Source organism: Chiloscyllium plagiosum, chromosome 1 (genome assembly GCF_004010195.1).
Source record: "Chiloscyllium plagiosum isolate BGI_BamShark_2017 chromosome 1, ASM401019v2, whole genome shotgun sequence".
In the NCBI taxonomy this organism is placed as follows: domain Eukaryota; kingdom Metazoa; phylum Chordata; class Chondrichthyes; order Orectolobiformes; family Hemiscylliidae; genus Chiloscyllium; species Chiloscyllium plagiosum.
The window spans coordinates 136,470,941-136,490,470 of NC_057710.1; the positions used below are offsets into that span (position 1 = coordinate 136,470,941).

At 38.2% G+C, this 19,530-nt stretch overlaps 1 protein-coding gene across 2 annotated transcripts; it reads right to left on the reverse strand.

Annotated features, from left to right (window-relative positions):
• Positions 1-412: 412 nt before the first annotated feature.
• On the reverse strand, positions 413-13,822 carry rrh (retinal pigment epithelium-derived rhodopsin homolog). 2 transcript variants are annotated; one of them, XM_043697840.1, is made up of 7 exons: positions 13,723-13,822; positions 12,673-12,863; positions 9,513-9,612; positions 5,747-5,900; positions 4,611-4,779; positions 3,777-3,955; positions 413-3,687 (listed from the first exon to the last, which is right to left on the reverse strand). In XM_043697840.1, exons 2-7 carry the CDS (start codon positions 12,823-12,825, stop codon positions 3,567-3,569), a joined length of 876 nt encoding a protein of 291 aa, XP_043553775.1. In that variant the 5' UTR covers positions 12,826-12,863; positions 13,723-13,822; the 3' UTR covers positions 413-3,566. The 2 variants fall into 2 exon arrangements, with proteins under 2 accessions (XP_043553775.1, XP_043553764.1); XM_043697829.1 differs by lacking the exon at positions 13,723-13,822 and adding an exon at positions 13,264-13,697.
• Between the last annotated feature and the right edge of the window lie 5,708 nt (positions 13,823-19,530).

Consider the following 19,530-nt stretch of genomic DNA (forward strand, 5'->3'; position numbering starts at 1 on the left):
AGATTAGAATAGCCAGAATTTAATTTTGGGAGGAACATTTATTAAGGCCACAATTATAGAATATCATTTTAAAAGTTTTGTAAGAGAATATGTTTTAGGTCTCAAAAGGGAGAAGAGCAAGCATTTTAGCCAAGAAGAATTGGGAAAACATTCTTCTTGGCTGTAGAAAGTGGGAAATCCCCAGAAAGTAGGAAACAATGTTTCCTCCTGTACATCTGCACAGCCATTGGGAGGATCTTAGAAATCACCCCTGCAGTTTGAAGTTCTATACTGCAGCAGGAAAAATTAAACAGAACCTAGGTAGTTTAAATAAAATTGGAGAATACTCTATAAGCAGTGCAGAGATACAACATTAGCAGTTAGCAGAACTTGAAAGTTGAAAAAAGTAACACGATACAGTATTGTTTGCTATCTCATTATAAGGTTTTATTGCAAGTATATCATGCAGTACTGTTATAATACAGTTTAGAAGTTTCAAGCAACTTTAAAACAACAAAATTTAAACAGCATTCATTTCATACAGGAATACAAGCCTGAAGCCAGCTGGTTACAAACAGAATTGAGCTACGACAGATTTAAGACAGTTTTAAGGTAATTCAAGTAAATAATCAGATTAAGAAGAAATTGATGGAGAAATCATTTCTAAAAAAACTTAATATGACAGTTGGACAAAATAGAACACAGGATTAAACATCTTAGAGAAAATAATTCTTAACATTTCTAATTTAGAATTGCTTCAATATTAAATACTAAGTCTGAAGCTGAAAATGTTAAAACATTATTATATTCAATAGGTCAAATACCAGATACTAAGAGTCAGTGTCAATGCTATGGAACAGTAGAACCTCACAGACATAGACAATGCTCACTCATGACAAAAGAATGCTACATTTGCATGCCATTCCTGCAGAGAAATAAAAGGATCTAACTGATTTGATTTTCACAGAGTTTATTTATGTCAGTGGACATATTGTTAATTTTAAACTTGAAAATGCAGCATGTGTCCCTGAAGCTGAAGGAATGGAGGCTAAAGCCTATTGACCTAAAGCTATTGCTGATATAAACATTCTAACTCTGCTTTATGAGGTTCACCCACCAATCCCAATGGGTGCAGGGGAAGCTAAAAAAAACTGTGGACATGTTCTCTTTCGTGACTGTCTGCAGCTCGAGAATGAGTGATGAAGCATTTGTTGATTGGGCCACAGCAATCAAATAGCCAGTAACCTGAAACAAATCAATCAAATTGCTCAGGATCAAAAGAAGGACCAAGAATCTGTTGCCATTCATCAGGATTGATTGAAGACTGGTCAGATCAGTTGAGTGGCCATGAAGACCAATTTTAAACATCAGTAGTAGTTCATAAATAAAAACAGCTTGCTGGTATTTGACAAACTATTTCTCATTTAAGCTTCATAAGATCCTGGATAAAGTTTACCAGGGACATTTGACCTTTACCACATGTACAGTCAGGGTTTAGATGTGGTCAAGGATTTCAAAGATGGCTGAGAACTTCATAGCTGACTGTGAAACCTGTCTAGACACAGGACAGAGCAGCAACAGACACTGACCTCCATTACTTTTCCCAACACAACATAAGAATGAGTGGGAAACGACCACTTGCCTCAATATTGTTACTTATTTTTCCCAGTGGGTAGGGATAATAAAGTCATGAACTATCCACTGATGCAGTTGTCAGGGTCTTGCACAGGTGTTTGCTAGACATGGCAACCTAGCTACAGTTATGTCAGGCAATAGACCTGTTTGCCAACAGATATTCATCGGCCAGTTTGCAGCCACTTCTGGATTTTAACCTATAATCCATTTGCTGGCAAATCAATACCTAAATGGAGAAGCTAAGCATGTGGTCCTGACAATCAAATCTCCTTTGAAGAAAAGCGCTGTCTTTAATACAGCCTTGTTAACTTACTTGTCCATCCCACTACACTGTGGTTTATCATTATCAGAACAACAACTAACTGAAGACTTACATTCCTGTCCTATCAGAGTGGTTTACCCCATAGTTGAGTCCCACAGCTGGGACTATAAATATATTTGTAGAAAAAGGTAAGTTTTATGATGAGCAGCAGACCCCTCATTATATTAAAAGTCACCAGGCAAGATGGCTGCCACACATTGGCCTAGGACAACAGGGTGAAACAAGAATGGTACAGTCGTCAAATGGGACAGAAAAACAGCAACAAACATAAACAGTCCATACAGCTGAAGGAGGTGTACACAGGGACCCTGTCTCATTACAGAACAATAATTCAGTAGGACTTGATTGGAATGAACTCAAAGACGAACACCAGAAAACTAGTTGTTTGTTACCAAACACAGTCAAAATCAACAGCCATAAAGCCAAAGACTTATTAATCCTCCAAGTCTGAAAAAAAATCACATTCTCCACTGTCTAAATTTGTGGAATCAGAGACCTGGGTGGGGAAAGACAACGCAGTGTACATGAAAAAGTAGATATATACGTGGACATATAAATGCTCATGAAAATGATGCAGTTTGGGGAGGTGTTCAAAAAAGATAATGTTTCTTTGGAAATTCATGGAGATGGTGCATTACTTTCCACCCAATTGATGTTATCACGCAGTTTTTCTGCAGAGAAACAGTTAGTTTTGGCTAGGGTTCCAACAGAGACTGGAAAGGTGTACTTAACTCCTGATAGTTGTAACTATCTCTAATTAGTCAATGTTCATTGTACCGATTGCCATAATGCAATACGTGATACTTAGTTACGTAACACAGTGCCATTTCTTATTAAGACTCTCTAGTAGTCTATGTTCTATCAGTAGTAAGTAAACTGGCACTTAGATTCAGCATCCCAAAAGTATTGGTGACATTCTACCTCAACCATCAGCTGCCAGTGGTTGATAACTAAAGCCCAATGTTGTTGTGAATGTTATCTACCTGGATTCAAAATCATATGTAGTACTGAATCATAAAGTAATTGATAGACTATTAAAGCCACTTAAGGCTGGGACTGAATTTGAAATGATTACATAATTGCTGTGGGTGAACTGGTGTCAGCAGGAAGCTTGGAGTATGAATGGGGAATGTTGAAATCATCTTAGAGATACTGAGAAGCATTCACTGCTTCCTCTGGTTTAGCAAGAAAAAATGAAGTAAAAATATCTGGTTAGGCTCAGCTCTTCTTTCCAATAGTGACCTGAAAGAAAAGCCACATTTGATTTCCCACTCATGCTGTTAAAATAGGAAGGTAGGGTTAACATTGTTCCTTGCAGTTTTGGTCACTGGTAAATGAAAATAATTATGTGAGCTCTACGAAGCCAGTTGTTATGGGAGGAGTGTGTCATGTAACATGATTTGCTATGATGGAATTTTCCTCTCTTTTGAAAAAGCATAGTGAGGCAATTGATAAAAGACTTCAGCATTTTTGGGAGAAATTAGATCAAGGGAACATCTTTGATTAGATGCAGGATTCAGAAAACAGTTTAAAGTCAAGTCAAAAAATGAAGACATTGAGAAAACATTTTCCAGTTGGAAAATGAAATAAAGATGCATTAAAATAATAAGTAGATTACAATACAGCCAATTTAAATGAAAGAGTTTAATTCTGTTAAAGGTGCCTGAGAGGTGGTCATAGGCAGAGTGTGACTGATGGTTAAATCCTGTTGAGTCTGGCAGCATACCATTGCAATTATAGCCCTCCGAAACCTGAAATGAAGGAAAAAATGTGCATGAATATAATTTGGGAAAGAAATTTGCAAAAAAAATGCTCATTCTCTGAGGGAATAAACACTTACTTCTTATTTGCAATGACATAAATGCAAGGATTATAGAAAGTGGAAGACTTGGCAAAAAGTGGAGCTACAATTGCCATTGCAGGTGGAATGAATTTTGGGTCACCAAAAGAAGACCATAAGCACACAATGGAGTAAGGAGACCAAGCCACTAGGAACATCGCAATCATCATAACAGACATCTATGAAAAAACGAAAAACAAAGGATATTTCTTTTAATCATAGTAATCATTATGCTTGTGCCCATTGTGATGCATCATCAAACATAGCTTAGATTCTAGGAGCTTTTTAAATGTTTTAATTGTACCAGCCTCCACCACTTCCTCTGGCAGCTCATTCCACACATGCATCACCCTTGCATGAAAACGTTGTCCCTTAGGTTCCTTCTCACCTTGCCCCTCTCAACTTAAATCTATGCCCTCTAGTTTTGAACTCCACCACCCTGGAGGAAAGATCTTGCCTATTTACCCTATCCATTTTCCTCATGATTTTATAAGTGTCAATAAGGTCATCCCTCAGCTTCTGAAGCTCAGGGAAAATGACCCCAGGCTATTGATCCTCCTCCTATAGCTCAAACCCTCCAATCCTGGCAACATCCTTGTAAACCTTTTCTGAATACTTTCAAGTTTAACACCATCTTCCCTAAGGCAGGAGGAAAGAGATGTTGGCATAGAGAATTGAGGATGGGACTTTTAAGAATGGGGATTATAGTAGTTTCAAAGGTAGCTTAAGAATCCTGAAAAAAAACCAGACTTAGATCTCCATAAGTTTTAACTACTGTGCATTTTGTTGTCTCCAGAGACAGTGTAAGTTAACTTGAAGGAGAAAAGGTCTTACTTTTGTTACATCAAGTTGATCTGACCAATCCAAGGTTAAATTTTCTAGAACATCGTGGTGCATAAACCTTTTCACAGTTTTTGATACATTGTAATAGCAGAAGACCATGATCGACAGTGGTACCACAAAATTAACTGCAATGACTGTTATTGTATAGGAAACAAACAACCTGCAAACAAAGACATGCAATGAATCAGACCAATTCTCAATGCTTAGTTGAAGGTGCAACGTCTCTGGGTAGATGTTTAAGCTTCACTTTGTAAGCTAACTATGTAACTCCATTTCTGCAGATTGGTGCATAAATCCACAGGTCTGAATTCAACTATTTCTGAAATTTAAGGACAATGCAGAAACTGAAAATCAATATCAAACATGTTCTCATATCTGTGATGAAAATTCAAACTGGGTAAGATGATCAAGAACAGGAACACAGAAAGGAATGTTGAATATGCGGATGCATGCTTTACAGCAACAAAAAGGGCACTCAACATAAGAGGAGGTGACAGACAGAGGAAGTGGAGGCCCCACTATTCCAGTATATTCAATGTCATTTTACATACTTAACATTTTATCCGCACACTCAAAAGCAGTGCTATCAGCTCATTTGATTATAAATTTTATTCTAAAAGTAATTTCTATCAGTAACTAAATACATCACGTTTGATAACAGTGAGGTTAACAATGCTTCCACTTGTTAGTGAATCAGACTGTAACTTCTGAAATACTCAACAGTGTTCACACAGAAATCTGGAAGTTGCTGTCCATGATTTTCCTTCAACAGTTGCACTCACAGCGCAAGAGTGTGGATTTGCCATACTTACTCTCTTTATCTTTTGTAATCAGCAGAAATATATCTGAGCATATCTATGTATCAAATGTGAGAGGGAAGGAAATGGGATGAGGAAAACTATATCATTTCATTTTTAATTGTCAAAAAAAATTTAAATCAAAAACCCCACAGTGATATTTCCCATTACATATTGCATTTATGACTTTTGATTTTCAATTTCTGAACTTGAGAATTTATTTTAGGATTTAAAAAAGTGAAACAATTAACAAGAAGTTTAATTCTGATTTGTAAATTCAAAGTTGTAATTGAAACAAATGTAAAGAAAACATAACAGAAGAAAACTTACGAGTCATTGTTCCTCCAATTGATGGTACATGTAGCTCCTGTTGGATCTGGGGCATAACTCGCCCAACCCATTATTGGCATCAGAGCCCAGAAGAGACCATTCACCCAGGCAACAGTGATCATAGTTGTATAGGTAACATTGGTCATCTTTCTTCCTGTTGGAGATATTTATTGATTAATGGACCACTTTAGCTGACTGCACACCTTCATATAGCTCAACTCTCTGCAAAACAATTATATAAATTTAAGTTTATCTGAATTGCAAGATTGAGCTACAAGTCAAGTCATTTGAATTTACTTTTACTTTGAATAATACAAATCTGCTAAACATTTTCTCTGTTAATTGTAACAAAAATGTCAACATAGTTAATGAAGTATTTGATTTTATGACACCGAGTACATAAAGGAAATCTTTGCCTAAATTGGCTTTTCACTCAAGAGAAGTAAAGGTTGCATTACATATGTTTTTTGCAAATGTTTTTCTTCAGAAGACAGTAGAAGCGGTTGTTAGGTGTGTAAGTTTATATGAAGTAAAACAAAAATATATTATGGAAAAAGGAAACTACCACTGTAATACTAGATGACTGCATGCCCATCACAGATTATGGGATCAAAGTATGCACTATTAATAAACTACACTAAGAAAAAGCATTGAAGAAATTACTTGTTCGTGATTTTCTGATTTACCACACTTTTATTATTCTGAAAAATACAATGAATTATAAAACACAATTTAAAAGGAAGTTATGTATTAAAATCATCCAAAGTTCTTACCAGGAGTGTTATGGTGCAGAATTGGACACCAACTTACATAAAGTAATCTTTGGAGAGATGACCAGAAATTTACGTAAGAGCTAGGATTTAAGGGGCAGTTAAAAGAGCAAAGGGAGACATTAAAAAATAGCTTTGGGAATTCTAGAGCTTTAAGGCCTTGGCAGCTCAAGACATGGCTACCTGTGCTTGAGTGATTAAAGTCAAGCAAGTTCAAGAGACCAGAATTCTTTTGATAGATATGTCAGACATATAGATATCTCAGTTATCAGGCTGAATAAGACCAAAGGAGTATAGGTAGGTGAAACTGTGGATGGATTTGAAAACAAGGAAGAGAATTTTAAATACAAAGCTTTGCTTAATTAGGAATCAATGTAGGTCGGTAAGGAAAGGAATGTTGGGTGAATTTTAGAACAAGGACAGAGAATTGTGTTTCACATCAAGATGATATGTCTGCCAGGAGTGCATGTAATAGTCAAGTCTGAAGATATTCTACATCAGCTTGCTTGTGGTCAACTGTACTGGTTTGGAGAAATGGTATCATATGAACTTGTATTTAGGTTTGCTCCATTTAGCGAATTTCTTGACGGAGCTGAAAACATCAAAAGGAAATAATGGTATTAACATAGTAGAAAGGATGACGAAAATTCCAGAAGTCAGGATGAAGAAACAGCTTGAATACAGATAACAGAATCATCAAGGCAAGAAGACAATTGTTGAAAGCAACCACAGAGAATCTGAAAAGACTCAGCAGGTCTGACAGTATCTTAGATTAGATTAGATTACTTACAGTGTGGAAACAGGCCCTTCGGCCCAACAAGTCCACACCGCTCCGCCGAAGCGCAACCCACCTATACCCCTAACCTAACACTACGGGCAATTTAGCATGGCCAATTCACCTGACCTGCACATCTTTGGACTGTGAGAGCAAATCAGAGCACCCGGAGGAAACCCACGCAGACACGGGGAGAACGTGCAAACTCCACACAGCCAGTCGCCTGAGGCGGGAATTGAACGCGGGTCTCTGGCGCTGTGAGGCAGCAGTGCTAACCACTGTGCCACCGTGCCGCCCAGTCTGGAGTTAATTTTTGAGTCCAGAAATACACTTCATCAGAACCTGACTATTCAGTAATACAATTGTGGAAAGATAGGTGGTTATTGAGAAGATTGAACAAAATATGAAAAAAGATGACTAAAATAGTACGAGGTGGGGAAAATCAGAGTGTCAGAGAAAACTAGCTAGTAAAATAAAAATGAAAAGCTGCTATAGAATTCTAAAACAAATGGTTAACAAAGTGAGTAATTCTTGTAGAAAGTGAGTTTAGAGATTAATTATGGCAAATAAGAAGAGGCCAGATTAATTGAATGGGTATTTTGTATTGGCCTTCACTAGAGAGAAGGAAACACAACATCAGCAACATTGGGGAATTGGTCCTTAGCAAATTGTTGGAGCTGTGGGATGACAAATTCCCATTCAGTGATAGACTTCATTTTAATATCTTAAAAGAAATGGCTCGTAAGATAGTTGATGCATTTATTTCAACTTTCCTAAATTCCTTAAATTTGGTGAAGGTTTCATTCAATTTGAAAATAGGAAATGTGACTTAGCTGTTCAAAACAATTTACAGAAAACATGCTCAAGAGATTAACATCGATCATAAGGAAGTAGTTAGACCATGAAATTATCCATTTCTGCAATGTGTAAACCATGTCTTTTAATTTTGATTATGGACTGAAATGGCAAAAGAACTATTTTAAAAGCAAGGACTTAGAAGGATTGCTGCACTTTTTGAAAGCAGCTTATCTAATTCTCATTGTAAGAGCAGTTTACACTGTTGCATATTCAAATAGTTTTGGGAGGTTATTGCAGCTGGGTTGGAACCAGGGGATGTGGACCAAGGGTGATTTTGCCAAAAGCAACTGGCCTGTGAACTGGTCCTCACTTATCAATGACAAAGGCTTTTTTTCCTGCAACAATTATGTGATTGCAGATAGCTGAAAAGCCTTGGGGGCGGCACACTGCTGCCTCACAGCGCCAAGGACCAGGGTTTAATTCCCACCTCAGGTGACTCTCTGTGTGGAGTTTGCACATTCCCCTCATGTCTGCGTGGGTTTCCTCTGGATGCTCTGGTTTCCTCCCACAATCCAAACATATGAATGCTAAACTAGCCCATTGTGTTCAGGGGTGCGTAGATTAGGTGCATTAGTCAGGGATAAATGTAGAGTAATAGGGTAGGGGAATAGATCCAGGTGGGTTGCACTTCGGAGGGTCAGTGTGGACTTGTTGGGCTGAATGGCCTGTTTCCAAACTGTAGGGATTCTATGATTCGTTAGGGTGTGAATGTACGATCAGAAATCTTTGCACTGTAGAAAGGAAGTGATGTCTTTTGGGCTACAATATAAAGTACCTAAAGTTTGAAGAAAGCCAGTTTATTGACCCTCACCAGTTGCTCTATGTGGTTGCTTTTTATAAGCAATTTTATAAGTTGTGAACCAGTTGGTCTGTGCCTCCTGCAAGCAAATGAAAAGCACCTGGAGAAGAGAGATAACAGCAAAGCGCCCTCCCAAGCCAAAAGGATCATCTCAGCAATTTCTGTGGATAGGCACCATTGAACAGCATTTCCCTCTACCCATAACACTAAAGTTTCTTTTATCTGTTTGCATGTGTGTGTAGAGCATGTTTTATTATGGGGTTAGAGCTTTATCTAATAGAGTTATATGCTGATGGTTCATTATTAATATACAGGCTGTGTTTGCATTGGCATTCAAAAGCAACTTTTTAATTATTACAAAAAAATGTACTGGATATGAAAATAACTTATTGAGTATTCTTAACTGCCCTTGACAAGATGGTTAGACATGATGTCGGCAATCTCATGGTGCTGTTCGGCAAGGAGTTCCAGGATATTGACTCAGATAAAGAATGAGAATATTAAGGAGTTCACAGCAATTGTATAGATCTTGACTGCTCTATAAAACTATCACAATAGTCTTACCTAAATCAGGCTTACTAATCATCAGGTATCGGTCAATAGCGACTACAGTAAGTAACCCAATACTTGACATCCCAAAAAAGATATTTAAAGCTGCATAAGCCTGAAAAAAACCAACCACCAATTAAAACAAATAGAGAAATACATACAATCCAATGAAGATAATTGGTGATTTTACCTAATGGTAAAAATTACCTAATGGTAACAAGGTCTCCTTACCTTACCAAAGCTATCCCCTTGCAGTATAACTCACTGAGGGAAATGTGCTACAGTACACCTCAACTGCTTACCTTGATCTCAGACACACAAATGCTTGTGATTGTAGTGTACGTTTGCACCTGGAGTTGTAATAAAAGTTCATTGAATTAGATTAGATTTTCTACAGTGTGGAAACAGGCCCTTCAACCCAACAAGTCTACACCGCCCCTCTGAAGAGAAACCCACCCAAACCCATTCCCCTACCCTATATTTACCCCTGACTAATGCACCTAACACTGTGGGCAATTTTAGCATGGCCAATTCACCTGACCTGCATATCTTTTGGATTGTGGGAGGAAACGGGAGCACCCGGAGGAAACCCACGCAGACACGGGGAGAATGTGCAAACTCCACACAGACAGGCGGGAATCGAACCCAGGTGCTGTGAGGCAGCAGTGCTAACCACTGAGCCACCGTGCCGCCAAATTGTTCAGTATTCTGTGACCTAAATCTCATAATTATGTTATGGGAGCTAATATCGGTATCACATCACAAGAGTTGAAGACCATCAGCTAACTCAGCATTTCACATGAAGGGTGAAATTTTACCTTTTACCATTTTAACCCTGCCCAGGAGTTCAACCCTGCAAGTGTGAGGTTGTCCATTTTGGAAAGACAAATAAGAATGCGGAATACAGGGTTAACGGTAGGGTTCTTAGTGAGGTGGAGGAACATAGGGATCTTGGGGTCTATGTTCATAGATCTTTGAAAGTTGCCACTCAGGTGGATAGAGCTTGTAAGAAGGCCTATGGTGTATTAGTGTTCATTAGCAGAGGGATTGAATTCAAGAGTCGTGAAGTGATGTTGCAACTGTACAGGACTTTGGTTAGGCCACTTTTGGAGTACTGTGTGCAGTTCTGGTCGTCTCACTTTAGGAAAGATGTGGAAGCTTTGGAGTGGGTGCAGAGATTTACTAGGATGTTGCCTGGAATGGAGAATAGGTCGTACGAGGATAGGTTGAGAGTGCTAGGCCTTTTCTCCTTGGAACGGAGAAGGATGAGGGGTGACTTGATAGAGGTTTATAAGATGATCAGAGGAATAGATAGAGTAGACAGTCAGAAACTTTTTCCCCGGGTACAACAGAGTGTTACAAGGGGACATAAATTTAAGGTGAAGGGTGGAAGGTATAGGGGAGATGTCAGGGGTGGGTCCTTTACCCAGAGAGTGGTGGGGGAATGGAATGCGCTGCCTGTGGGAGTGGTAGAGTCAGAATCTTTGGTGACCTTTAAGCGGCAATTGGATAGGTACATGGATGGGTGCTTAAGCTAGGACAAATGTTCGGCACAACATCGTGGGCCAAAGGGCCTGTTCTGTGCTGTATTGTTCTATGTTCTATGTTTAATTGTTTTCCTATTCTTCTACTTTAGAAGGCAATTAAACACACTCTGCTCATAATAGAAAGTAAGGAAATCTTCCAACATGCTTCTAAGTACTCCATTTTACATGAAATGCCTAGTGATCAGAGATAAGAATCAATGCCATCTTTCTCATTGTTAATTTTGTTCATTTAATCATTTCCATATGTTGGATAGTAAAAACTTTTAATATTTGGGTAGAAGACATAAGTGGAATTGAAATGCAAAAGTAAAATCCTTGTTGGTAATGAAATAAAAATAGAAAATGTTGGAATACTCAGCAGATCAGAGCAAAAAAAGCAAAGCTAACCCTTCAGCATAATGGGAAAAGATAGAGATGCAAAGGTTTATGTTGTTTTGGACAGCTGGTGCAAGCATGATGGGCCAAGTGGCCCCCTTCTGTGCCACAACACCTCTGCTTTAAGTCATTGCAGGGGCACAAAAAGGGGGAGGGGCAGAAATGAACAAAATGGCAGATATGTGACAGCATGGTTGGCTATCTGACCCAATGTTGTAAATACACAATTATGCTTTCAGTAAAGTTAAAAACACGGTGATATATATTTTCTATATTTTTAATAGTTGAAAGATAGAATGTATAATGGCAACTAACTTTATACAAGAAAAAACTGATTATAATCAGTTATTCCATTAAATTTTCAATGGTTCAACATTAATTGGAGAATAAAGCATGGTAACATCAGATTGGTCGCTTGTCATATAATCTGTCCAGTTTCCAAATGAATGTTAAGAACAGATCAGCAGGCTTGTAATGGCCATTTGAACCATAGGAAAATAGGCCTTGGGCCATTCAGTCTTTTGAGCCTGCTCCACCAATCGACAAGATTGATCTGAATGGCAACTCAACTCCATTTTCCTGTCTAATCCCTCTATCACCCTTCATGTGAAATGTTAAGATAGCTGACGGTCTTCAACTCTTGTGATGTGATGCCTATGTTAGCTCCCATAACATAAATATGAAATTTAGGTCACAGAATACTGAACAATTCAATGAACTTTTATTACAACTCCTGGTGTTTGTGTTTCTGAGGTCAAAGTAAGCAGTTGGGATGTACTGTAGCACATTTTGCTCAGTGTGTTACACTGCAAGAGGACAGGTTCAGTTTTTACCATTAGGTCATATGACATGATATGGAGATGACATCGTAAGTATGTCCCTTAAAGGTATATACTGCACATCTGTGACAAAAATAACACAATAACCTTTGGCTCCCTTGTTAATCATAATTTATCTGATTTGTTAGATTTATCTGCCTTGTATGAATTCAATAACACAGCTTCCACTACTTCTTAGGAAAGTAAAAATCCACAGGCGAATGACCCTTTAGTCTAATATTGTTTCATTAATAACCCACAGAAGGTGAACGTTTTGCCCTTGTTCTTGGCAGGTGGTAGGACTAGAGAAGGAGAAAGAAGATATTGTTGCCAAACAATACTGCAGTGAGGGAATTACCATAATGAATGCATTTCACAAATACAATTGAAAATTATTTTTCCTGTCCTATTTTAACAATTTAACAGTTTACTGACCTGACAGCCTGCATGGCCAAACTTCCAGCTGCCATGCAGGTCTGAAGCAGTTGACATTGGGTAACCAATAGCACTCACCCCAATGTCAGTGAAAGCCAAGTTCGCAATAATTGCATTGGTGGCTGTGCGGAACTCCTTGAACTTAACAAACATTATTAACACTATTATGTTGCTGAGTAGACTTAACACTCCTGTAATGAAACACCATGTTACGTTTCTCATTAATGTGTCCATTGTCATCAAAGCAAACAGTACATTTTAAGACTTGTGCAGCAGTAGTTTGCCAACAACGACATCAAGCCTTAATTATTCTAAACAGGAAAAGGGAAACCAGAATTCTATCAAAGTTCTATCAAACTTCAACTCATTGCCAATATTAAAAGTTAGTGAACCATATATTTCATAAATCTGTGCAATATTTCTTATTCAATGACACAATCCATTTTTATGAAGAAAAAAATGAGTTTGGCTAATTAAGTTTCATCAATACACCTTCATAAACATTATTTGTAGACTTTTTTCATCATAACACATAACATTCCAATATTTTAACCATCACTCTATTCATACGTGCTTTTAACGATCAAGTACCTGCAGTTATCAAATAAGTTGCAACAATGTTATGCTCCCTCTGAGAGAAGACAGATTTGGATTCCATTTCAGTTGAGTCTCTGGAGGAATTGAAAGTAGCATTCCCAAAGAGGGTTTCCAAATCATCTTCCATTACAGTGGTTAAGAGATACTTAACAATTCCAAAAATAAACTGACAGAGGTTCTGTTTTTATCTATTCAAAGGTAAAATTGGGCACAAAGGTTTGTCTCCAAACCACAAAAGCTGCTGAAAGGTTTTTTTGATCAACCAGTGAAAGGAGTTTAAAATCTGGAACTCAAACTCCTTGTTACACGAACAATGAGCTCCACTGATCTGGTACTTTGCAAAGAATTACTTGAATGAGATTAAAGTCACGTGGAGGTCAGTGCACTTTTCTGCTTACAATAAATAAATTGTACTTCCAGCACCCGTCCTGAGTTGGAACATGTTTGAGGTACCTTCATGCTGAACTTCCAAAGGTTCGTTCAGGTTTTGGAAAAAGAAGTTTAAAGCAGAAGAGTCACAGAAATCATTCCATCCTGCTTATCCACATCCATTTTCAAGAAATTGTGAGCTCATCCTACAAAGAACATTTAGAAGCTTTATTTGTGAAAACCAATTGTATAAAAGTAATTACGAACCAAGTAAGAGCACCTGGTCCTACTTAATTTAGGCTACTCTGGGTTTCTCTCATATTTCAATCACTTTCATTTGTCCATTCCTGCCACTAAAGTTCTCCTCAGCTTTTCCATAGAATGATCTATTATTACATAGCATACAGGCCATTCTGCCCAATTGTTCCATGCTGGTATTTGTGCTCCATTTCAAGCCTCTTTCCATCCATTTACATCCAAGTCAATCAACATAACTCACTTATCGCTTCTCCTTCAAATGATTACCTAACTTCATCTTAAATGTAATCATATTATTTGCCTCAGCTACTTCCTATGTTATCTCCTTGCAAAATCTCACCACTCCCCAGATTGAAATCTTATTCAGAATTTCTTGTATGATATTTTGGTGGCTATTTATGTTCATAGCCCCTAGTTTTGCCCCTCCTTGCAAGTGGAAACATTCTTTTTGTGTCTCCTTGATTGAAACTTGCATAATTTTGAAATAGTTTTATTACAAATCTCACCATAATTATTTCAGGAGACAGGGGGTTTAGTCAACCATCCTTTACTGAGAGGCATAATTCAGCAAAGTGACATTCTTTATCTGCACCAAAGTAAAAGTACTGTGTACAAGTACTGTATACTCTTAAGTGTGCCAAATCAGTATTCAACGTATGTCTAGCAGAACTTCTCTGTTTTTCAATTTTATTCTTCTTACCCCTCCATAAAAACAGGAGAAATTTAAAGAAGAGCAAACCCTTTGACTTTCAAGGCTGTCCTATCTCAAATCTATATTGTTGCAGTAACATTATGTCCCTTAATTTCATGAAAGCCCAAAAATCCAACAACCTGTCTTAAATGTAGCCAGTAATTGGGTATTCTCTTAGTGAATTATAAATTTTCACAATCTGTTGACGAAATAAATTTCTCATTATCTCAGTCCTAAATGGCAGATTCCATGAAGTGAAACTGCGCTTGTGGTTTGAGATTTGCCAAATGGGAAACTCTTAGATTAGATTAGATTAGATTACTTACAGTGTGGAAACAGGCCCTTCGGCCCAACAAGTCCACACCGCCCCGCCGAAGCGCAACCCACCCAGACCCCTACATTTACCCTTACCTAACACTACGGGCAATTTAGCAAGGCCAATTCACCTGACCTGCACATCTTTGGACTGTGGGAGGAAACCGGAGCACCTGGAGGAAACCCACGCAGACACGGGGAGAACGTGCAAACTCCACACAGTCAGTCATCTGAACCCGGGTCTCTGGCGCTGTGAGGCAGCAGTGCTAACCACTGTGCCACCGTGCCGCCCAGTTCAGCAGTTGCTTTGAGAAGTCCCTTATATTTATTTTATGTTTCAATGATATCATTTCTCATTCATCTAAAATCCAGGGAATATATACCTAATCTACTGAACCCCTCTTCATAGGTCAATCATCTCATTCCAGGAATATCACGTGAAGTGGTATTGCACTGCCTCTAATGCAAGGATGTTCTTCTTTGGGAAACAACACCAAAACTACACACAGAAGTCCAAGTGGGTCTAGCAATGATCGGATGCTACTGTTCATAGTTAATACCCTCCAAATCAAGCAATATCCTGGAAAATCTTTTCTGTACCATCTCCAAAGCCTCCACATCTTTCTAGCAGTGTGCTAACCAGAACAATATGCAATATTTCAAATGTGTCCTGACTAAAGTTCTACACAGTTGCAACATGGCTTACCAATTTCTATACTCTTTGCCTCAGCTGATGAAGGCAAGCATGCCACATGCCTTCTTCATCACCTTATCCACTTGTGTTGGCACTTTCAAGGATCTGCAGTTTTTTGAGAAGACTTGTAGCTCAGGTTGAGGTTTAAGTTGTAAGTTTGCTCACTGAGCTGGTAGGTTTGTTCTCAGATGTTTCATCACCATGCTAGGTGAACCTCCGGTGAAGCATTGGTGTTCTGTCCCACTTTCTAATTATGTGTCTTGGTCTATTAAGATGGTTAATATAATTTCAGGGGTTGGTAAATGGGGTCCAAATTGATGTGTTTATCAATGGAATTCTGGTTTGAATGCTAGGCCTCCAGGAATTCCCATGCTTGCCTCTGTTTAGCTTGTCTTAGTGTTATCCCAGTCGAAGCGGCGTTCTTCTTCATCTGTAAGGATACTAGTGATAGCTGGCCATGTCTTTTAGTGGTTAGCTTTCTGACTATCTGTCCATTGTAATGTTTGTTGCAGTCTTTGCAGGGTATTTTATAAATGACATTTGATTGGCTGGTTGTTGGTATTGGGTCCATTAGGTTCAGCTGTTTCAGTGTGAACTTAGATTTGTGGGCTACCATGATGCCAAGAGGTCAGAATAGTCTGATAGTCATTTCTGAGATGTCTTTGATGGATGGTAGTGTGGACCTGTACACCTAGATCACTCTGTATGGTAATGCTTCTAAGGGTTCTGCCATTTGCTGTATACTACCCTCCTACATTGTCTATGTCCTTTTGAAGTTCAACATTATCCTCATAATGTGTCCATGTTCTGTATCCTCCATTTGAAAATTGTGACCAGTATACCAGTCTATGTCATTAATATATATCAGAGAAAGGGTGCCAACACTGACCCCTGGGAAACTCAATGATATATCTTTTAACAAACTGGGAAATATTTATTTCAGCCACTACTTTTAGTTTCCTGTCACACAGTAATTTTGTATCCACATTGCTACTGTTATTTCTATTCTATGAGGCATAACCTTGCTGACAAATCTGTTTTAGGGCATTGCATTAAACCTCTTTTAGAATCCATATACATCACTTCAACAGCATTGTCCTCATCAACACTTTCTTACCTAATCAAAAACCTGTAGAATGTTTGTTAAACCTGATTTTTCCTTGAAATATTCATGCTGGATTTTCTTAATGAACTCACATTTCCAGAAGTAATGATTAATTTTGTCCCAAATTATTGTTTCTAGCAGTTTTCCGCATCACTGAAGTTAAACTGACTAATATGTCATAATGTACACCATGGAAACAGATTCTTCGGTCCAACTTGTCCATGCGGACCAGATATTCTAACTAATCTAGTCCCATTTGCAAGCACTTGGTCCATATCCCTCTAAACCCTTTCTATTCATATACCCATCCAGATGCCTTTTAAATGTTGTAATTGTACCAGCCTCCACCCATTGCTGGAATTATCTTCACATTTTGTTTGAACAAGGATGCAACATTTGCTAGTCTCCAATCACAGAGTCTTCGGTCCAACTCGTCCGTGCCAACCAGACATTCCAGTTTGACCTAGTCCCATTTGAGAGCATTCGGCCCACATCCCTCTAAACCCTTTGCATTCATATACCCACCCAGATGTCTTTGTAATCAGACCTGCCTCCACCAGTTCCTCTGGCAGCTCACACCATACGTACACCATTCTCTGAGTGAAAAAGTTATCCCCTGGTCCTTTTTAAATCTTCCCCCTCTCACCTTTAACTTATGCCCTCTAATTTTGGACACCCGCAAGAAAAAGGACCTTGGCTATTCACCCTATCCATGAACCCCATGATTTTATAAACTTTTAAATGGTCACCCCTCAGCCTCCAAAGTTCCGGAGAGAAAAGCCCCAGCCTATCCAGCCTTTACCAATAACTCAAACCTTCTGACCCTGGCAACATCCTTGCAAATCTTTTCAGCTCTCCCCCCAAGATTAACAACCTCCTTCCTATAGAACAATGACAAGAATTATACAGTATTCTAAAAGTGGCCTCACCAATGACCCATACAGCTGCAAGATGGCGTCCCAAATTATTTTGTATTTAGCTAACTAGTTTTCACCGTCTTAGATTTTAAATTATGCAATCACTTAATGGGCCTATTCCCATCCCAGCATATCCTTTTGTTTATATGCTCATACAATATTTTACTATTTTGGCTTTTCTTCCTTGACAATTTTGTAGTTTCAATGAATTTGCCATATTTTCCTTAAACCTTTCTTTTTTGTCCTTGTCAAATTCTGATCGTAGTGTCAAAGTACTTTGTGTCATCCATTTTTTACCTTCAGTTTTTCCCTTGGTATTTTATTCATTCATGTTACCTCATCAATGCTTGTTCTTTTTAGTGGAATATATTTTAATGGCTTCTCAGTGGATATTATTTCATATGCTTCTCACTGCTATTCCATTGCCTTGTGTGCCCATGTTGTTGCTGTGAGCTGCTGCAATGCCTCTTGTCAATAGCATATGAGCCCAGGTGCACTGGCAGTGCAGGGAATGTTTAAACTAGTGGATGGGATACCAAACAAGTGAGCTGTTTTCTGGATGACAGTGAACTTCTTGAATTCGTCTTTGGCAGTTGCACTCATCCAGGCAAATATTCTAACACACACATCGGAGGAGTCAGGAGAATTAGATATTGCAAAATTTCTATTCTCTGGCCAACTTTTGTGATTATCTGATCTCAAAATATATATTACAGTCATTAGTCCTTGATGTTTTCCTACTTTAATTTCCTTACTGCAGTTCATTCCTTATTACAGTATTGGATTAGAAAGGAGTCCACTGCATAATGTACAAATTTATCTACCTTGTTTAGCCAATTTACTAGTGCAATTAAAGTCCCTTTTAAAATTTTTTTTACTAATCTTGCTACTATTTGTTCCTGTACCTGTTAGAGGCAGTTTCCAGTCTTATCACTGATCCTTTTTTAATCTCTACTCGCAGTTTCACTGGTTGCTTTGTTTTTTGTGCTGCCATTACCTCTAATAAATTAACTCTTGCATCGTCTAAACTGTCTAAATATAAGACTCCTCAACATTTAGTTCCCAGTGTTAGTCCATATAAAGGAGTGAAGAAGGGCTTATACCCGAACCGTCGACTCTCCTGCTCCTCGGATGTTCCCTGACTGGCTGTCCTTTTCCAGCACCACACTCTTTGACTCTGATCTGCAGTCCTCACTTTCTCTTAGCATACCATGCTTAGTTTAGTCTTATTTGGGTTTGTTTTACTTCTTGCAGATTCATTCCTCCATCTTACTAGTTTAAAACCTTTGCCATCTTCCTGTCCAATATTTTTGGTTTGATTCTGATTCAGTTGGAGCCCATCCCATCTGTACAGCACCTCACTAAAATAAACCCTCAATACTAATATTCTGTTCATCCTGCAAGATTCAATTTACTAATATGCCAATTGCCCATTTACTTCCAAACTCACAGCATGGGTAAAAAGTTCTTTTTTTTTCAAAAAACCTCTTCTATAAATGATAACATCCCTTGGTTTTCTGTACCTACTTGCTTGATTCACATTCAAGATATTTTGCTCCCATCTTTTTTCCCCTTAAAGGATGAAATACCTTTTTTGATATCAAGTAATATATTTGCATAATTGTATACATTGACTATATGTCGGAGTATCTGCTTTTTCCTACCCAACTGTCTACTGAATTCTCCAATCCAGGGTCATGGACTTCAGCATACTGCCATCCCAGCCACAATAATACAGCAAGTGATAATGATCAAACAAAAACTAAATATGAATAGTAGGAAAGAATATATTACATTTGGCAGTCTACTCCCATTCTCTTGAATCTTTTTCAGTGTTGAATTTTCCACTTCAAAGGTGAAGATGCTTTTTGTGTAAATGTTTAACTTTCTGGCAATCATTGAAATGACAAAA

Bases quoted from the DNA above. Each gene is read 5' to 3' on its own strand.
- rrh (XM_043697829.1), bottom strand. From the start codon at position 13,396: ATGGAAGATGATTTGGAAACCCTCTTTGGGAATGCTACTTTCAATTCC. The intron at 12,864-13,263 runs GTACTTGATCGT...GTTTCATTACAG, and splicing joins AACTTATTTGATAACTGCAG to GAGTGTTAAGTCTACTCAGC. The intron at 3,688-3,776 runs GTAAGTGTTTAT...CCTTCATTTCAG, and splicing joins TATGTCATTGCAAATAAGAA to GTTTCGGAGGGCTATAATTG.